This window comes from Cnephaeus nilssonii (genome assembly GCF_951640355.1).
Source record: "Cnephaeus nilssonii genome assembly, chromosome: 6".
NCBI classification, from domain to species: Eukaryota; Metazoa; Chordata; class Mammalia; order Chiroptera; family Vespertilionidae; genus Cnephaeus; species Cnephaeus nilssonii.
The window spans coordinates 94,414,635-94,434,089 of record NC_137077.1 but is presented as its reverse complement, the minus strand read 5'-3'; the positions used below and the strand labels follow the sequence as shown (position 1 = coordinate 94,434,089).

The 19,455-nt window shown below is 43.8% G+C and overlaps 1 protein-coding gene across 1 annotated transcript in view; it reads right to left on the bottom strand.

Moving 5' to 3' along the window:
• The window catches only part of ATP8A2 (ATPase phospholipid transporting 8A2), a 46,140-nt gene extending 39,140 nt beyond the window's left edge, over window positions 1-7,000 (bottom strand). Inside the window, exon 1 of the mRNA XM_079775756.1 lies at window positions 6,916-7,000. Within this exon, the coding sequence (XP_079631882.1) occupies window positions 6,916-6,953 (38 nt within the window). The 5' untranslated portion in view covers window positions 6,954-7,000. The remainder of the gene's footprint in view (window positions 1-6,915) is intronic.
• Between the last annotated feature and the right edge of the window lie 12,455 nt (window positions 7,001-19,455).

The window sequence follows — 19,455 nt, the reverse complement described above, 5'->3', positions numbered from 1 at the left end:
GCAGGCCTGGAGCTGGAAGCATCTGCTCCAGGACAGGGTCTGTCTCCTCTGTCCCCAAGGACCCAGAGCTCGGCCCAGCACCGACAGAGCGGTGTAAAAGCAGTCCACAGAGAAGGGCCGAGGACAGCATAAGGCACAGAGGAGTAAGGGCCAGCTTGGTGCGGGGAGCTAGGGAGGGCAGGGAGGCAGGAGGCTAAGGTGCACACCGGTAAAAAGAGGGAGAGGAGGCAGAAACCATTCTGCAGCCCTGGTCTGTGCTTGATTCAACAGGGAGTGGGAAGCCATCAAAGGTTTCAGACCAGAAAGTATCATGGCTAGGGCTGTGCTTGGGAAACAAGGTCTTCAGCTGTGTGGGGGATGGAGCGAAGAGGGAAAGGTGTCCCAATGGCAGACCAGCTGGGATCACAGCATGGGATCAGTAACTGACCTACAAAACAGGGCTGTGGACAAGTGGGTGGAAAGCCACCCATTTATGGGAAGGCACATGAGACTGATGTCCCTCAGGATGCAAAGATGAAGAGGAAACAACATGAGGCCGAGAGGGAACGACCTGTCATCGCAGGGGCTGAGAACCACAATGAAAGGGCTGGTTCTGAGGGGAGAAGGTGAGTTTTGGTGATGCCCTGCATTTCAGGTGGATGTCCTGAGAGCAGTTCAGCAGGAGATTCTGGACTGGGGGAGGCGGCCTGACTGGTACACCCTCCTCTTTGCAAACAGGGTGACTTGGGAAATGGCCAGGATTTTGAACTCTCCCCAATCCCACAATCCCAAAGCTCACGGCTCACAGGCTTGCCCACACTGCTCTGATATGCCTGGGATTCAGCTGATCTCTGCCTGCTCCCTTAGCCTGAGGTGTACCCCAAAGATGTACCCCAGAGAATCTGCTATTCTCACACTCTGTCTGTGTGCTCTGGGTAAACCCATCTGAATTAAAATGGCCAGTGAAACTTAATTTTGACTCAGCTTCTAAGTCAGCAGATGGACATATGAGTATTAACACTTTCTGAATGTCTACATATGCTATCGATTTAATATGTTCTATTTCATTTAAACCTTAAATCAAATGAATAATGAGAATACTAAAATTCGGAGAAGTTAATAACCCAGCCAAGGTCACGCGGCTAAGTGAGTGGCAGGGCTTGGACTCCAACTCAGGTCCGTGTGCCTTTACAGTCTGTGCTCTTTTCTCTACGTCATGACCCAGCCACGGGAAAAATGCAGCTGGAAGTGAAATAAATCTTAACCAGGTGTTGGAAGCAGACATTTGCCACCTGGCCTGGAGAGATTTGCCAAAATGACACCATAATTTCCTACCCTTTTAGCTAATTAAAAAAATAAGAGAGTCCTGGCCTGTGTGGCTCAGTTAGTTGAGCACTGTTCCATGCACCAAGAGGTTGCTGGCTCAATTCTGGGTCAGGGCACAAGCCCGGGGTGCCAGCTTGATCCCCAGTAGGGGGCGTGCAGGAGGCAGCTGATTAATGTTTCTCTCCCTCTCCCTTCCTCTCTCTCTAAAATCAATAAAAACGTATTTTATTTTGTAAAATCTTTATTGTTGAAAATATTACATATATCCTCCTCCCCCCTATTGACACCTTCTAGGCCACCCCTGTCCCCAGCCCCAGGCCTTCACCACCCTATTGTCTGTGTCCATGGGTTATGCATATCTGCATTCAAGTTCTTTGGTTGATCTCTTCCCACCCACCCACCTTTTCCTTCCTCCCCTCTGAGATTTGCCAGTCTGTTCCACGCTTCTATGTCTCTAGATCTATTTTGTAAAAACATATTTTAAAAAAAATAGATATTTTAGGGGAAATAAGTGTGGGAAGCAGTGAGAGGAAAGCAAAGGGAAGACAGAAACTTGCATTGCCAGTGCCAATATGTTAAGAAAAAGATTTTGTCCCTGAAATAATATAAAGTTTATATTGGAGAAATACTACACAATAAAGCTGGTGTACCTCCTATTTGGGGGTGAGCTTATATCTATTTTTGACCAGGCAGTTGTACAAATTTTGACTTGTAGTTGTGACAACACCAAGAAGCTCTTTAAACATTAGTTTAAAGAACAAAGGATTTCCGCTTAAACGTCAAAGCATATTGGATATATTTTAGGTGAGTACTCACTCCAAATGTTTGGGGAGGGGGTTGTTTGTAATATAATTGGTTTTAGGAAGAGCACGAGGAGAGTGCTGCCCAGAGTGAGGGATAAGCTCTCATTGGTTTGAGATCTTGCTGATGTGTGGCAGGCTCTGTCCTGTATCAGGATTCCCAGGTCACCAGCGTGGACCGGCGCCCTGCCTCTGCAGCAGGAGTCGTGATGAAATGGAAGCCGGGTGAGCACAGGCTCCCAGACAGAGGAGTGACTCAGATTTCTTTCCTGAATTTCCAAGAGGCGGATGGGCTGTGTACATTACACTGTGTGCGCCAGCTCAGCCCTGGGGTCAGGAGCCCATGTATCAGCGTTCAGGGAGAACATAAAACCAAAGGGGAGATTCAGTGATCGCTCACCATAAAGTGGTGACCTTGACCAAAGGCAAAGAGTAAGCTATACTCAGGCAGGGAAAGCACTTAAGGAAAGAGAATCCCACCACCTTGCTGGCAAAAAGCAGGGGCAGCAACCAGAATTCCTTGACCTTGAAACTGGAGAAAATCAGCCCAGTGCCTCCCCCCCCACCTCCCGTCAACTATGGTGAATAGAAGGAAGGTCTACAACAAAACAAGCGTGTCCTTGTTGTTTATTCAAACTAAGTATAAGTGAAAAACTAGATGTTTTCATCAAATGTATTCACCTTGCTTCTTGCTTGACAAAATACCTAAAACTCAGAATACTCCCTCCCCCACACCAAGAAAGAAAAGCAATTCGAGGAGGAAAAATGCTCGTTTGTCCTCTTACCTGACATTTTAGGCATTTATTTAAATGCTATTTTTAAAGGTAAATGGCCACTAATGGGTCTTCTTCCACCAGAAAAAAAAAAAAATTGCATATGTTGCACTTTAGGAATATAGAGGGGGGAAAAATGACCTAAACATTGAAAAAAGGAATTCTTCTAATTAGCTCCTCATTTTTTAGACATGTGCAAAGTAAGGACATGCATGATAGACTGTTCCACACAGAGAGCAGCGGGGTGACCTCTGGATAAAGGTTACTGGGACGATGCTCTGGGGAAAGGCCTTCCACACAGTTCACATGTAGAAATGGGTCTGGCCACAAACAGCACAGCCCAAAAAAGGCTCCACCAAAAACAGACACACTAAAACCAAGAAAAACACTGTTGTCATTACCTTTAGCATTTTTGTACTTTACTATACTTTCTAGTATAGAAAATATAGTTTTATCTAAGTCATGAGAACAGGCTTATTTATGCATAAATTATGCAGGTTAATTTCAGAAGACAAGATTCATCAATGCGACCGTGCAGAAGCATTTAATAAAATTTTAATGCTTACCAAAATAGTGCAAAAGTTTGGGGCTTAGACAAGATCGATAAAATATTCAAGTATTTTACTGAGTAAATAATGGGCCTAGAGGGATGCATAGACTGCCTAGCTACCATTTCAAATTGTAATTGTAAATCTGGCACACGAGGGTTTCTTAAAAGACTTTTGTTGTATTTCTTGTGAGTACATTCCTGAGAAAAACTGCTAGTATATTTGCCAGTGACTTGGACCTGGGTTTTCTGACTTGGCAGAATGTCTTAGAGGATTTCAGAATTGAGCTGAGTAACCCTGGGATGGCGGGGATGCTCAGAACACCTGAGGTGGAGAGGCTTTGCTGGCACCCAAGGCAGGATGGCCGTGGGCTGTTGGGAGGACCCACCCCACGACTGTTCAACTTTGCTAGCACTAAACGTCTCTCCGTCTGTGAGCTTTTGTTAGCTTTATTCTTAAGCCATGAGATAAGTGTCTCTCTCACTGGAGCCAAGTGACCACCTGCAAATCTCTTAGCATCTCTCTGGGGACACTTTCAACATGAGCTAACACACCCAGCACCGCAGCTCTGCACAGATAATGCAGCTCAGCCTTCTTTTCCTCAGCGCCACCTGACCAGACTTGTGTGTTTCCTTCCAGTCAGCCAGTTAACAAATGTTCGTGGTGCTTCTACCACGTCAGACTAACAGCTAGAGAGAGATGCAAAGTAAATGGAAACATCAGGTAGGGAATCAGGAATAAGGAATGGGGAGTGTGAAAAGAGACCAGAATACTCAAGATCTCTCAAGGAGGGAGTCTATAAATCTTAGAAGAACAGAGCTGAAGAAATCGCAACTCTCCCCCCCACCCCCAGGGTGCTCCCTCCCGCACCAGCACCAGAGGTGCACAGGACTCCAACCAGGTGTGAAAGGAGCAAAAGATGGTGATAAAGGAACAATTGTGAGGCAGCTCTGGAGAGGCTCGGCGGGACAAAATCTCTGGCAGAGAGCAGCACATGGCCATTCTCTAGTTTGCAGATGGGACACCCAGAAAACCTGGGAGCAATTAGGAGGGAGAAAAACCAATGGGGGGCTGCTGAGGATGATGTGAGGGATGGAGTCCCAAACTACCTTCTGCTGGGAACTCAAAAGCGAGGCAAGGCACCGGGACCAGAGGAAAAGGAAACCATCATTACCACGTGGGGCTGGCACAATGACGTTCACCCACAATCACTGCAGCCAGGGGAGTGACGACATTTACAAAGCGACCAGGAGACAGACGTTGAAATGCAGGAGGTAGGAAACCACATCTAAACTCCAATTATCTTCTGATCTCCATTGGAACATTTAAAAGTGAATTCTGAACAGGACACTGAATTGTACAGTTCTTTTTATCAACAACAAGCAGAGATGGGCTCACACTCTCTTTCAAGGCTCCCTGCAACAGCATGACGCCCCGGCCAATCTGAAGACCCGCGGCTGGTGTTCTGGTTCCTGCTATGGGTCAGGCAGCACGCTGTGTTGTCCATATTGTTTCATAAATCATAACTCCTCTTCCCCTCAAAATATTAGTTGTCTTCTCTAACAGATGAAGGCTACTCCTTTTGCCAGAAACATACCGTATTTTCCGGCGTATAAGACGACTGGGCGTATAAGATTTTCCTGGGTTAAAAAGTTGTCTTATACGCCAGAAAATACGGTGTGTGTGTGTGTGTGTGTGTGTGTACCGTATTTTCCGGCGTATAAGACAACTTTTTAACCCAGGAAAATCTTATACGCCCAGTCGTCTTATACGCCGGAAAATACGGTACTTTCATCATTTTTGTCTTTTCAAGTTCTTTACATCCTCCAAGCCCTGTTTTCCATCCTATCTTGGACATGAAGCCTTTCTGAATCTCTTAAGCCAGAGCCTCCTGGATTGCTGCCTCTTCTGAGGGCCCTCCGTGCTGCTGACCTCATGGCCCGGCCAGCAAAAGACCCTGCCGCACATCAGCTCCAGCACGTTGAAGTGCATTCTCATGCCACATTATATGTAATGTTTTCCTGTCCGATGTTTGAAAGGAGTTTTAGAATTTTGCTTTGAAACTCTTTTACTTAGAATTACTTATGACCTCTCAGCAACCCTGTGTACACATTTGTTAATTTCAATTTGCAGAGGCTTTCCCTTATTTTTAGAGCCTATGAAGATGTTTCTTTTTAGATCTCAAAGAATTTTGTAGGCCCTTGAAAATCTAGTAGGAGCTAAGCATTGTGCCTAATAAGGGCAGGGCAGCCCTGCTCACACCTGAGCCACGTGCTATCTCACCTACGGTTGTAGATAGATCTGCTGTGAGCCTAGCCCTGCCCGGGGCCTCAGGATTGTAAGCTTCCTGAAGACAGATTTTTGTCTTATTGGCTGACTTTTTTAGAGTGACTAGCACAATTGCCATAAATGAATGCTATGGACTCACTTATTAAAAAATAAGTCCTAAATGAACACAAAACCCACAACTTCAACTACATATTATACAATCCCATTCCTAAAATAGTGACCATTATTGGAAATTATCTCCTCATACTTTTCAAAATGTTTGGTTCTCTGTCCTTTGAAAACATACTTTTTCTTTATTGCTTTGAAAGATGGTACAAATAAACAGACTATGAATAAGACACGTAGTAGGAATCTCTGGAAGTATTCAACTTCTAGATTTTTTTTTCATTGGCAGTTAGCTACAGACTTCTTTCTAAGCATTTGTTTACAAAAGAGCATAATTTTCCAGACGTCACATGTCTCTAATACAGGAGTGCCTCTTCATGACACTCACATTGCTCTTGGGCCCAGGTAAACTTCTTTGGTAGTATTTGGGTTTTAACTAAATTTAATCTAATAACATTTTAGCATATGCGATTAAATAGAAACTATGCACATGCTCAACTATGACGTGTGGGGAAGAGAAGGCTGATGCTCAATGAGAAATAAGGACAGGGAGCAATGGTATTTGTCTCCATGAACCAGCCAGTAAGATACTATACTTTCTCCACACCAGTAGGAAATAATAATTCATTAAAAACAAAGCCACAGTTACACATGAAGGAAACTGTAACAAGATTTGTATGAATAATATGCATTTACATGAATGGCATACAAACTTTCATGGTAGATACTCATCCTTTAGTGTAATAATTGGGCCTGATATCCAAAGGCCTAGCTACTAAACTTTCCCACCTTAAGGTAATATTGCTACTAATTTGTATTTTCTGCATCGGACTTGCTTTGCTTAAGTCCAGACGCAGTCAAAATTCCAGTTGAACTTGTGGTCAGGCTCAGTGAGCCAGAAAGTCAGGTTTTATGTTGTCATTGGGAGAGTGTGACTTAAGTCTCACCATGATGACATTCTTAGAAAATAACCAAAATGCTTAAAACAGAGCACCCCAGGCTCACATTGAAAACTGAGAAGGGAGAAACACAGAAACAGTAGAGAAAAGGGCTGGAGGACACGTGTTCTTCAAATAGTTAGATGGAGATGCCCACCTCTTTCCATTACTGTCCCGAAGCATTGCTTTTCCCATCTTCGTTTCCAGCTCCTGCACCTCCTCCAGCAATGTTTTATGACAGGTATGCTTGACCCTGTATCACAAGGAAAAGACAGTAAGAACATGACACTTGAACTTTACACAGCTGTGGAGATTGGGTATTCTCCTATTGGGCCACATCTGGATGCCCTTTGACCGACGGCTGCTGAGGTTTGGGGCATTAGGGAGCGCTCTCAGTCTCGTGCATGGCAAGGACTCTACCTGGGGAGAATCAGGAGTCAGCCCCCTAAAGACTCCTGCTTTTTTTTGCTGAAAGCCTGCAGATCTGAGGGTCACAGCCATTCAGAACAAAGACTGGGGTTCCTGGAAACACGTGTATCTGTCTAAAGCTTTTCACCGCATGATCTAATAACTCAGAAGATGCTTTAAATACCCACCCTATGGACGTGTGCTGGTCCCTTGCCCTGTCCTCTATGGTGACCAGAAAGTCCAGGGTAAGCAGCTTCCCCTCCTTCTTTAGTGTGAAAAGAGCCACTGCCATTATAGTGCTAGAGTTCATGCTCTTCATGCCAAACCCTTGACGTGAGACTTGGGCTTGACACAAATACCCAGGTACCGCTCCTCTTGCACAGCCTTGCCGCGAGGGCCTGCAGGTGTAGGTCTCGATGGTGTCAACTGGGGCAAGCTGGGCCTTTCCACCACAGCTCAAACCTCAGCCTAGACACATCCCTCTTCTGGAATTTAAGGGAGAGTTACTTGCACCCTCTTTCTGATTAAACTGAGAAGAATACCTTACCATGTTCAAGTAAGTTCAAGATCCTGACCTGAGGGTCCTAAGATTGAGACTAAGCAGAAAGCTACTGGTTGGAAACAATGCAAGTGAAGAAAAGCATTTTACAAGATGCAAGTTAGAAATACGGGGGGAAAAGCTGTAGAAAGAAAAGCACTAATGACTTAGCAATGCAAGGCAGGCTTACATACAGGGTGGAGCAACAGTAGGTTTACGGTTGTTCATATGGAAAATAACACGATAAATAATAAATAATAATACAAGAGCCAACTCTGTGTTTCGTGTACTCACAACGGTGAACCCACTTTTGCACCACCCTGTATTATGAAAAGCTTTTCATTAAATTCAGTATAAAGGAGTATGAGGACCCTGCTAAACACCAGAGCTCGAAGACAGAATAAGGACAAAGACGGAGCATATATCTGCAAAGAAGTGAAAAGTGTAACGGGGACATTCTGAAGACGTGAGCTGCTTTATTTAGTGGAATCACACACTCCCGCCCAGCCTCCACCTTCAAGGAAAGAAAGTCTATTGAGATAATGCCCAGTCATCCCCTAACACTCTGAGTTAATCTCTAATGGAGTATTAGTACTAAGACACTGTATATGTGCCTGTCATTCCTTTTCCCAAAGTAAACAAGAGAACTAAACCACACAGGTTTTAACACATAATACCTTAATTACATCAAGCAGTGTCCTGAGACTCAGTAGTGATAAAATACTGCAGTTCAAAGCAGAAACCGTGGAATTTTAATTTAAACAACAATTGAGAAAATGTTTAACATTTTGCTGTGAAGAAGGCAGTCAAAAAGAAGGTTAACGTTTACACTGTTCAATATTATTAAACATGCTGTGCCTCAAACGTTCCCTTTTATCTCATGGGCTTACAGGGATATACTGATAACAAGCCAACTGAGTGGCGACCCCCACCACACTTGGATTCACCCCAGACATGCAGGGCCCATGAGAACGTGTCTGGTCAGTGCTCAAGGATGCGCACGCTCTCTCACCGTTTCAGGATTGTCCTCACTCCACATCATCCTCCCTTCCTCCTTCCCTGATGCCCCACACAGAGCCAGCGGGGTTCATCACCTCTAGACCAGCCCCCAGTGTTATCTCTTGGGCTGCAAGAGAAGGGCAACTCTAAGAAGCAGGCTTGGAATAGGAAGACTGGGCCACTGGGCGCAGGACACTGGATGTCAGAGCTTAGGCCAAGAATAAAAGGAATCTGCCCCAGCTTTCACTCATTCACAGAGGGAAATGATCTACATATCTTGAAGCTACCAGGCATTGTGCAGGTTCTCAGTGGATGTAACTGCATCCATGTTCAAGAGTCACGTGGCAATCCGAGAGCTAGCCTGGGAACCTATCAGTGTTTAAGAACATGAATGGCGACATTGGGGAGGATTCTGCTATTCTCTTCACATGTAGCACTGGAAGAGAAGGGATGCTAGCAACTTAAAAGTGTTTTCTCAAGAACGTTTACCCAATAAGGCCTTAATTAGGCAGACAAATCTAAAATCTCCCCTGTCAAAGTCTGCATGTGAAATGACTAAAACCTAACACATGAAGGTTTAAGAAGCCAATCTTGAAGTATTAACCCCTGGCGTGTAATTGAGGTCTCTTCAGGAACTGGAGTCTGGCTTGTTATGAATCACAGCTTGGACACAGTGAGCCCCATTATCTTTGAACAGCTAATCCCCAGTGGTCCAGGGCTTGCTTCATTTAACCCCATATCAAGAGACCAGATGATCACAAAAGGGGAGGGTGGGGTACTTAGTCACTGTCAGAGGGTGTGAGATTCATCTGTGAGCCCTCAGATAGTGCTAAAGGTATCTCCAGGTTATTAAGGAATTTTTAAATAAATAGATTGGCTTAGAATCTTGAACTTCCATTTCTTTGTTTCTAAAAGTTTTTCCTGAACTGTTCTTTTGCATGGAAGGATAACAAGTTAAAAGGAAATGTTAATTTCTAAATGTGGATGAAAATGTATACACAATGTGCTTCAAAAGAAATTAGTGTAGTTAGAAAGTTTTAGAAAAACCAAGGCCCAATTGTATACAGAAATTTCTTATTACCTTTTATTTCCACTTAACTGCCTATCTGGGATTATAATAAGGAAATGAAGTCATTCTGGAATTGCTGAATGCATTGTGTGCTGACTGGTAGACTATAGGAGATACAAGTTAGGTTAAAGAGACTGATTCCGTGTTCAGTGGCCTTGAGCTTTATGTTATTTTTAGAAAGCAATCCTGACAAATTTCTCCTAGAGGAGAATAAGTACATGGCTGCTAACCTAAGAATGTTGTCATAGGTAAACATTTTGGAAGAGTGTAAGCTAAAGGATATTAAAATAGTTCTGGGCAATTTAAACTTCATGCTTCTAATAAAAATAGTCATTAGCCAGGTATCACATATAATCAATCAATTATTTTAATAAAAAATGTATTAGTTTGGTCCCTTATGAAAATTCTGGTGAACAGGATAACAGAGTAGGTATCTTACGGCATCCAAATCTGACTTAAGATAGTCTAACAATGGATCTTCATCCAGAAAATTGACAGACTTCATGGGAAAAATGACTGAATTACCTCATGATGTTTTTTTTCTTAATCTTAACACTCCAAGTCCCAAAACAGAAGAGAGAGACTAGGGCAAAGAAGGGGGAAAATGCAGAAAAAATAACTTACTTTCTTAAGCACTCATAGAAATATATGGGGAAAGGCAGGCCTACCTTGTGCTGGAACTTAAAAGCTCTTTTGAAATAGTTAACCACCAAAATTCAAAACAAAACAAAAAAATCCTGAAGATTGGTCCTCGGCAAGATTGAAGGACAGTAACAAAACCGAATTAGATCCCCGCCCTTGCCATCTGCCCTCACAGCACTCTCTGCAGTTGCGCCTCAGTTCCGACTCAGTTCATTGAAAACTCTTCTTGTCCAAGGTGCATCATAGCACATCATGTTTCAATAAATATTTGACAATTTGAACCAAATGATGGGTGGACTTGGACATTCAGGATTAATATTTTAGTTCAGCGTGCAGGAAGGAAAAACAGAGTTTATAAAGCTGAGGTTCAGAAAGACAACTGAGAGTTCAGTGATACAGCAGCTCAGGCAGGGCTTTCTCTTCCTGGGAGAAGTCTCCAAATTTACTTGACTCAACAACAAATATCTCAGTCTGGGGGTATAATATGAGATAAAACCTGGGCCTTGTGGTCAGAGGAAAAGTGCTCAAATAAACTTGCAGAATTATTGTTTATGAGGAGAGAGGGGACTGTAGTTTAGACATTAAATATATATTATAAACTGAGCATATACTTTGGGCAACTCCTCCAGATGAGCGCCAATATATGCCATCCTCCCACTCCCCCAAATAAACCAAGGCAAAAAATGCATTTCTGGAAGTGCCTCTGGAACTCAGGAGGGGCCGTTCAGGCTCAGCCCAAAGCACGGGTGCTGTGCTCCTGGGAGGGCTGACCTGGGCCTGCGGTGCAGGGCAGTGGGCAGGACAACACTGGTGGTCAGCCTCTGCTCAGGCTTCCCTCCCCTCCAGCGGGCCTTCTTTCAGGGCCCCTAGCCTGCTGCAAGCTTCTTGGGAAGAAAGCGACTTTTACTCTTTTTGTTTGGTGGAGCTGGAGGCAGGCACATTTGCTTTATCCTTTAAAACATATAAGTGGTGCTAATTTTACAGTGCCAGGAGTCAGGAATAGGTAATATTCCTGCTTGAAGGAATAGGTAATTTGCTTCCTGATTGATGAGGAACTTTTACTTGGAATGTATTGGAAAATATTTAAAAAAAAAATAGAGAGAGAAAGAGGCAGACAATCTGAAAACATTCTCTTTGAAATGGTAGAAAGATACTTCTGCTAAAGTCTCACTTGGCAAATATACAGTCTCACAAACATTTTTTTTCATGATATTCATTTAAGATAGTTGAATAAAATGCCCTAAGATTAATTTACAGTCAAATCACTATTGTCAGTCACTATAAATTTAAAAGTCATTGATGTAGCAAAGACCTAAAACTAACTTGATTATCTTGCAAAATTGACAAAATTCGGTAAGGTAATATATTTTGCCACAATTAAGCTATGTGCACGATAAAACTACCATTTTCTTTTAGTGCACTTAATAGATTGAGAAAACATCTTTTCTGACTATAATTCATTTCCAAAGATTCTGATTCTACTATTTATAAAGCACAGTTTCAGTAGGTAACATGGAAACAGTGGTAAATTGGAACATTTAAGAAATTAGAATTATTTAATTTTTACTAACAGTTGTAAAACTTAGTGAACAGAAAGAGAAAAAAAAAACCCACCAAAATATGTGCTATAAAATTGTCTCTCCTCCTCCCTCTCTCTGCATTAGGTGCCATCGGCTGTCAAAATAATGCCAAAATGAAGACTCTTTTAAAAGATATCCATAACTGTCAGGCAAGAACATTCTCATTGAGTGTGGGAGGAAGTGAGAGAGAGAGATGAAATCTGATGTCTTTTCCTGGAAGGTTTGGATTAAAGTCTCAATTCTCTACCTCAGGGCCCCCAGATAATTATGCTTTGCCCAAAGTAAAGCCAATGCAAGAGTCTCAATTTTCAGGGAAGTTGGCAACTATTTGTAGGAGGGAGGAACCAGGCCTACCCAACTCAAAAATCAATATTATCTCATTTCAGTATTCTATCTTTTGCTTACAGAATTAAAATTTACATTACCTTGTTGCTTCTTTTATATTGTGTACAAGATATTTCAAAAAGGATATATTTTAAAACATATAAACAAAATTTAAGCATGAATTATTTCCTGTTTAGCCTACATTATGATTTCATCTTTGTGGTTAATTTCTCATAGACCTGTAAACTGACGCTCTGGAAGAATTATATTTGAAGGATTCCTATAGTGAATTATTTGTAAAAATAAAGAATACTTAATGCCAAGTATTTTGCAATTTGAAATGAATTATATAGACACAATTTTCCTTAAAGACAGGCTATATTTGTGATCACATAGCAATAACTCTTAGACATAAGGAAAATGAATTTTGAGTCATACTTCCTAAACCTGGTGGAATTGGGTCTGTACTTAGAAACTCCCCCTTATAATCAAGTATAAGGAACATCCCTCTTGACCTTCACACAATCGTCTTGGACTCCCTTTTGTCTAAGGTGAAGCACAGGTTAAAAGGAAGAAAACCAAACACAACATCCTTTACATCCTTTGCTGGCAGGTGGCAGGAGACCGGTTTCTCCAGAAGTCTCAGCATTTCATATCCTATGCCAATGCTGTGGAAGACAACTGCAGGGACAGATGAGTAAGACTTAGGGTTATTCCTTCAGTTTCCACTTACGCTCTCCATGCCACATCTTCGATCAAACATGCAGTAGGAACCAGAAATAATCCCAACCAGAAGTGTGCGGAGCTCAGGACCATAGCTGCCTGCAAGAAGCAGAAATGATGGGCGTCTTTAATACTTTTTCTTTCAAAAACATCAAGATATAATTTAATCAAGGCAAAACATTCCCTAACACAAGGAAGGATGTCAGGGGGCCTGATGGGACAAGCTCTTCTCCATGATCATCCGCTCTTGTCTCACTCTTTTATGAAGTGTTTGAAGCCCCTTTCCAATCAGAATACTGTCCTAAATCCCTCCTATGAGGAATGGGGGCCACCAGACTCCTATGGAATAAACCTTTACCCAGTAGGCTCCTTTCATCCACTTCACCTACCTATCAGCTCACGTTCCTTCACTGCTCATTCATTCATGGAACCAATATCTTGGAGTAAAGCACAGTGATTCTCAATACTCAGAAGAGGAGGATAAACAGATAATACAGGCTTTGCCTTCAAGGAACTTAAAGTCATGTGGCACACACACACAATCACACACAACTGTGTGGTGCCATTTACATGACACAGTGGAATGTATACGTCGTGATCATATTCTATGGAGCTTTAGGGGAAGGCTATTAGGCTAGAAGGCTGGAAGACTTCTTGGAGAAGACAGCATATGGGATGCGCCTGGAAAGATACAGGATTGGACCTGCTGGAGAAGGGTACAGGGAGAGTGAGTCCAGTTGGAAGGGTGGACGACAGGGGGACAGCCAGGAGCACTACCTTTGAGGACACTGTTCCTGGCATACTGAGACAGCTTGTTCGGGAGGAGCAGGTAGAGAGGGTTTGACAGGAGAGTTGCAGGGCCAAATTTGATGTCAGTGAGGCGAGGAACTTAGAGCAAATGGGGGCTGGGGAGTACAGAGTCCTTAGATTTTGGGTTTTGAGTGAGATTTTGGTTTTGGTGGCAAGGAACATGGAGCTGGCTGGCCATTGACAAGCTGGCCTAGAAGGATGGGCTACTTGGAACAAGAAGCCAGAATAAAGTGTGACAGACCCTTCCTGTTCATCAGGGTTTTTTTTAAAAATCTGGAGTTCTCACCAGTGATTCTGCTGGAATAGGTATTTTGCCACAACTCATTGCAAAGTGGAGTGAGGCTTAGAAGTGAAGGGGAGTGGAGGAGATGTGGCAAGATTAACGTCAGGGACTCTTGCTGGAAATCGGTTGGGATGAGAATCAAAGGTGTCCCAGAGCAGCCTTCCTCATACTGCTCTTCTCTTCACACAGAGAAGGTGTGGCCTCTGAGCCCCTCTCCTGGCCCTGTCTGCGGGACTCGGGATCTGGGACTGTGAAACAGAAGCCTCACTCCAGCCCCAGCACGGAGGATTCTCCTTTCTGAAAACAGGAGGGCCGTCTTTCAGAAAGAACAGTTCAACCTTACAAATAGGCGAGTACCTTTTGCCCCATCCATCACAGCTTAGAATTCATTGCAAGGAAACAAGTAAGGAAATGTGTAAAGAAGCAGGTACCAGAATATTCACCATGGTATGCACTATCAAGGAAAGTGAAGGATAAATGTCCAAGAAGAGGACTTAATGCATTGTGGTCCATCCAATGGGCTGCTATGCAGAAATTAAAGTGATATAGAATTACATGTGTTGACAGAGATGCCATGCTACATTCCTAGTGAAAACCTGGGTTCGGAGACAACCTCTTACAGGAGCCCTACATGGAAATGGGTGTGTGGGAAGGAAGGTGATTGGCCCAAGCCTCAGAATTACACTTGAGATGCAGTCCACCCACACGTCATGCCTTCTTTTTTTGTTGTTGTTACACATATGTCAATATACATCAATATACATCATACTTTTTGTAGTCCTGTTTCGGTATTTCCTCACCTTTAAAAAGTACATTTTAGGATTTCAAAAACAGTGGAGTGGCCAGGCCTTGATGGACTTGAGACTACTAACCCCTTTGCAAATGTGAGTGCTTATATGTTCAGGAGAAATGCATGGCATGGGATATCAGAAGGACTGTCTGGGTAGGAGAATTGCTGACTTTTATTTTCAGAGATCTTTAGCTAGTTCTACTTCCTGCATTTTCTATAGAGAACATATATTACTTACATGAAAGAAAAAGTTATTCTCCCCGCCCCCCCCCCCCCGCCCCCACTCCCAAGCAAACTTCCGGAAGGAGTTGGATGGTTACCAGTCCCCATTCTGCAGTCCAGCCTTCCACCTCCAATACTCTGGTCTCCCGGCTGACAGGGTCCCCAGGAGCCCAGCTGAGGGGACCCCTTGGGTTTTGCTCTTGCTACAAATGCCTAGGGTGGTGCTTGGCCCATGGAAGGCAGTCTTGTTCAGCCATATTTATCAAAGAATCCAATTATTGAAAAATAACATTTTACAACCATAATGTAATATTTTAAATACATTATGAATCTTAGAACTTTTCATTGCTGAGGGAAATAAAGAAAACGAACTTTGAACTGCCCTGTTTGAAATATGAAGACCCTCCTAAATTAACAAAGATAAATTGGAGATTTGAAAGTATTGTTGTTTTGTAGTTGGTTTCTAAAACCTGGAGCTGTGAAGGTATCGTGTATATATAACTAATTTTAACACTGTGTCTCCAGGAAGGTTTCTACCATCCTGATTTTCAGATTGACCAGATTCCTGAAGTATTTGCTAAAGCCACAGCCTTAGTCATTTAAATTTTGTTAGATTGTTCTTGTTTCTTAGCATAACAAAAAATGTTTATTGAGCTGAGCTAGGTGACAAATGGCTCTTAATTACTCTCCCCTCCCCTCCACATACACTATTGAGTGAGGTTTTAAAAACATCCTTTTGATGTGCTAACAGTCCCATTGGGAAGAATGCACCTCTAGGTTAACAAGTCCTCAGCTAGCAATCATTATTAACCAGTGAGGTGCCAAATGCATAGGAACCACTCTGGTCAATTAGAGGAAAGTGAGGCTCAGGTGGGTGCAATTATTTGAGAAATTAGGATAAAAACTGGTGAGGGCTGGAAGGGATCCGAGGCTTGTCTAATTGTAATGCTGCACAGCACCACCTCGAGTCATGCAAGCACTTCTTAAACAGGGACACCCACAGAACCAGTAACAGGGGACCAGTGCACGCCTTAGCTTCAGTGTGCTACTCATCACACCACATGCCCACAGTGCCCAGGGCCAGCCCTCTGTGAACACGGCGACAGCGGGGGGGGGGGGGGGGGGAAAGGGTTTAAAAAGGAGGCTGGAGTGACCCAAGCTAGGGAAGGTCACTTTGTGTTCCCCAGTGTGGGGCAAATTTGAAAGGATGGGATAGAGATGGAGAAGGCAGTGGCTCACGTGTGAGAAGGAAGCTAAGATTCTTGGCACATCATGATGTGCCAGACTTCCCATAGAGAACTTCGTCGAGTCCTCCATAGCCCTCATTTTACAAAGAAGCATTAACTCTGCAACTTCCCCCAGGACCTGAAGCCAGAGAGTAGGGTCAGCAAGTTTCAAACTGAAGTTCAAACCCAAGTCCTCCTCCCTCCCCGCAGCCTGAGGAATGAACCCCCCCACCCCCTCCCGCATCTCCCACCTGCCTGTCCAGGGCAGAAGAGACATCCCTAAGTTTAGAGAGAGCACAACACTCAAGGCACAAGTCTGACATCAATTTTACACCAGAAGCACGAGACACCAAATTCAAAATGTAAGTAGGAGAAACACTGCAGAATGTGCAAAGTTACGAAAACAAAAAGAAACACGGGAAGAAAAATTTCCCCAATCCCTCTACTCCCACTGAGCAACAACAACAAAATAAAACCCAAACATAACGATGGGCTCCAAGAATACATGTACTTGTAATCCCTTTTCTCCTCAGCAGAAAAGAAAATGGCATGGCCACGCAAAGCACTCAGCGAGACCACATTTACTTGCCACAGGAGGGAGGAAGCAAATTCCAGGCTGAAATCCAGTCCTTCATTTCCTGTAATCATTCTTCCCCGTACAAAACGCCTAGAGCCTGGTGCCAATTTTAAGTTTCGATTTACTGAAAAGGGGGAAGACATCTCAGTTCAATACTGTGCAACATCTTCTGAAGCACGCAGGTCAGAGGCCTGGTGTGAATGCAAATGAATTTTCAGAAAAACTATCAAGTGATCCCCAAACCACTGGACATACCTCTGATAGGTCAAAAAACTAGCCAGTACACTCCATCCTGATACCTTGTCCACCTGCACGAAAGGGGATTTGAGCCTACAGCCTCCAACACAAAAATCTGCCTCCTCAGCCTCTCTATTATCGGCACCTGACGACGGGAGAGATTAAGCAACCATCTAAAAGTTCCTACAAATGCAATCTTATTAAAGACAAAAGATACAACCAGTACAGTCTTTTCAACATTAACGTTTTTATCACAAAGCGTAAGGTAGCTTTATCAGTGGATGCATTTTGAAACCCTCAAATGTTAGCGATGGTTCATTAACATCATCCTCTGAAAAGGGTTTCTCAAAAGTAACACTATGTTCTTACCAAGCAAATTTACCCACCAAGAGGTTAAAGCAGTGCTCGTGGAGGTTACAATGTAAGTACAACAGGTTGTCGAATATTGTAGCTTTGTTCAACTTTATTTCATTATACTGTTGATGAGATGCTGTAGGAACTTCACTCTTGTTTATATCAATTAGCCGATGGTCAAATTGGTTTTGTTATATGTCAGTTCCTGTAAGTGAGAACTATCCTACCTAATAATAGACAAATATGCAAATTGACCGTACCTTCGCTATGCCCGCGATTGGCCAGGAGGCGTGGGGGGACGGGACTCGGGGTGGCCGGGGTGGCCAATTGGGCCGGCGGGATGCTGAGCTTGCGTCGCCAGCGGCGGCTCGAGCTCAGCGTCTGCGCCATGGCTGTGCTGAGGCACAGAAGGGGCCTCTGGGGCAGCGAGCTCACGTCCCATCGCGGACCATCAAAAGTGGGGGAGCTGGGTGCCTCTCCGCTCAGGCACCAGGCCTTTCAGAAGCCTTCACCGCGCCGGAGGCTTCTGAAAGGCCTGGTGCACCAGTGGACAGGCACCCAGCTCCCCCGCGATCGAAAGCAAAAGCGTGGGAGCTGGGTGCCTGTCCGCTTAGGCACCAGCGGACAGGCACCCAGCTCCCCTGTGATTGAAAGCGAAAGCGTGTAGGGGACCCTACACGTGCATGATTCAATCATGCACTGGGCCTCTAGTCCTATATAATAAAAGCCTAATATGCAAATCGACCAAACGGCAGAATGACCAGTGGAACGACCGCTCTCTATGACCCGCACTGACCACCAGGAGGCAGATGCTCAATCCAGGAGCTGCCCCCAGCCTGCAGGCCCCAGGCCAACCAAGGTAGGTTCTAGTGGGGCCCCCTGATTGCCCCGCTGGTCTCCCCACACATCAGCCCTGATCGCCAGCCAGGCCTAGGGACCCTACCTGTGCACTAACTTTGTGCACCGGGCCTCTAGTACACTACTATGCACAAACCTTAAGGACTTAGTTATAAGACTTTTGACAACTGCCTACATCTGTGTAACTACCACTCAAAACAAGATATGACATTTATTTCATTCACCCCAAAGAGTCTGCTGTGCCCTCTCCAAACAATCTCCACATCCAACTGGCAATCACTGCCCTGCTTGCTGTCACTACAGCTGTTTTACCTTTCTAGAATATCACAAAACTGGAAAGACAGAGTGCTCATTCTTTTGCATTTGGCTTCTTTCACCCAACACAATGTCTCTGAGAGTCATTGATATTATTCCATCCATGTATCTGTAACTTGTTCTTTTTATTTTTTTGAATAGTATTCCATTGTATGAATATATCACAATTTGTTTATTCTGTGGATAAACGTTTGAGTTATTTCCAGTCTTTGGCCTATTATAAGAATAGGCTGGTCTGCATATGCCTATACAGTCCTTTATTGTGTACATATGTTTCCCTTTCCTTTGGGTAAACACCTGGGAGTGGGGTTGCTCTGCATATGGGAAGTATATGATCAACTTTATAAGAAACTGCTAGAGTTCTCTAAAGGGGTTGAGTGAAGTGAGTGTATGAGCATTCCAGCTGTGCCACATCCTCACCAACATTTGGTAGAGTCAATATTTTTTATTTTAGCCATTCTAGTGGCTCTCTGTGGTGGTGGGGTTGTGTGTGTGTGGGTTACTCTGACAAACAATGTCACCATCCCATGGAAGCCACGTGAGAAGAGGGGCCCTTCTCCAATGACTGGCAGGGCAGCTCGAAGTTAAAAGCTACTGGAAGCAAACCCTGAAGCTAACGAAGACTGCCCCCCACCCCTGCCCTCCAAGGGCGCGGATCCCTGCCTCAGAGCATATAGAGTGTGATGAATTTTTAAAAATTGGTGGTAACATTCAAATTATTCATTATTCCCAGCCTGTGAAA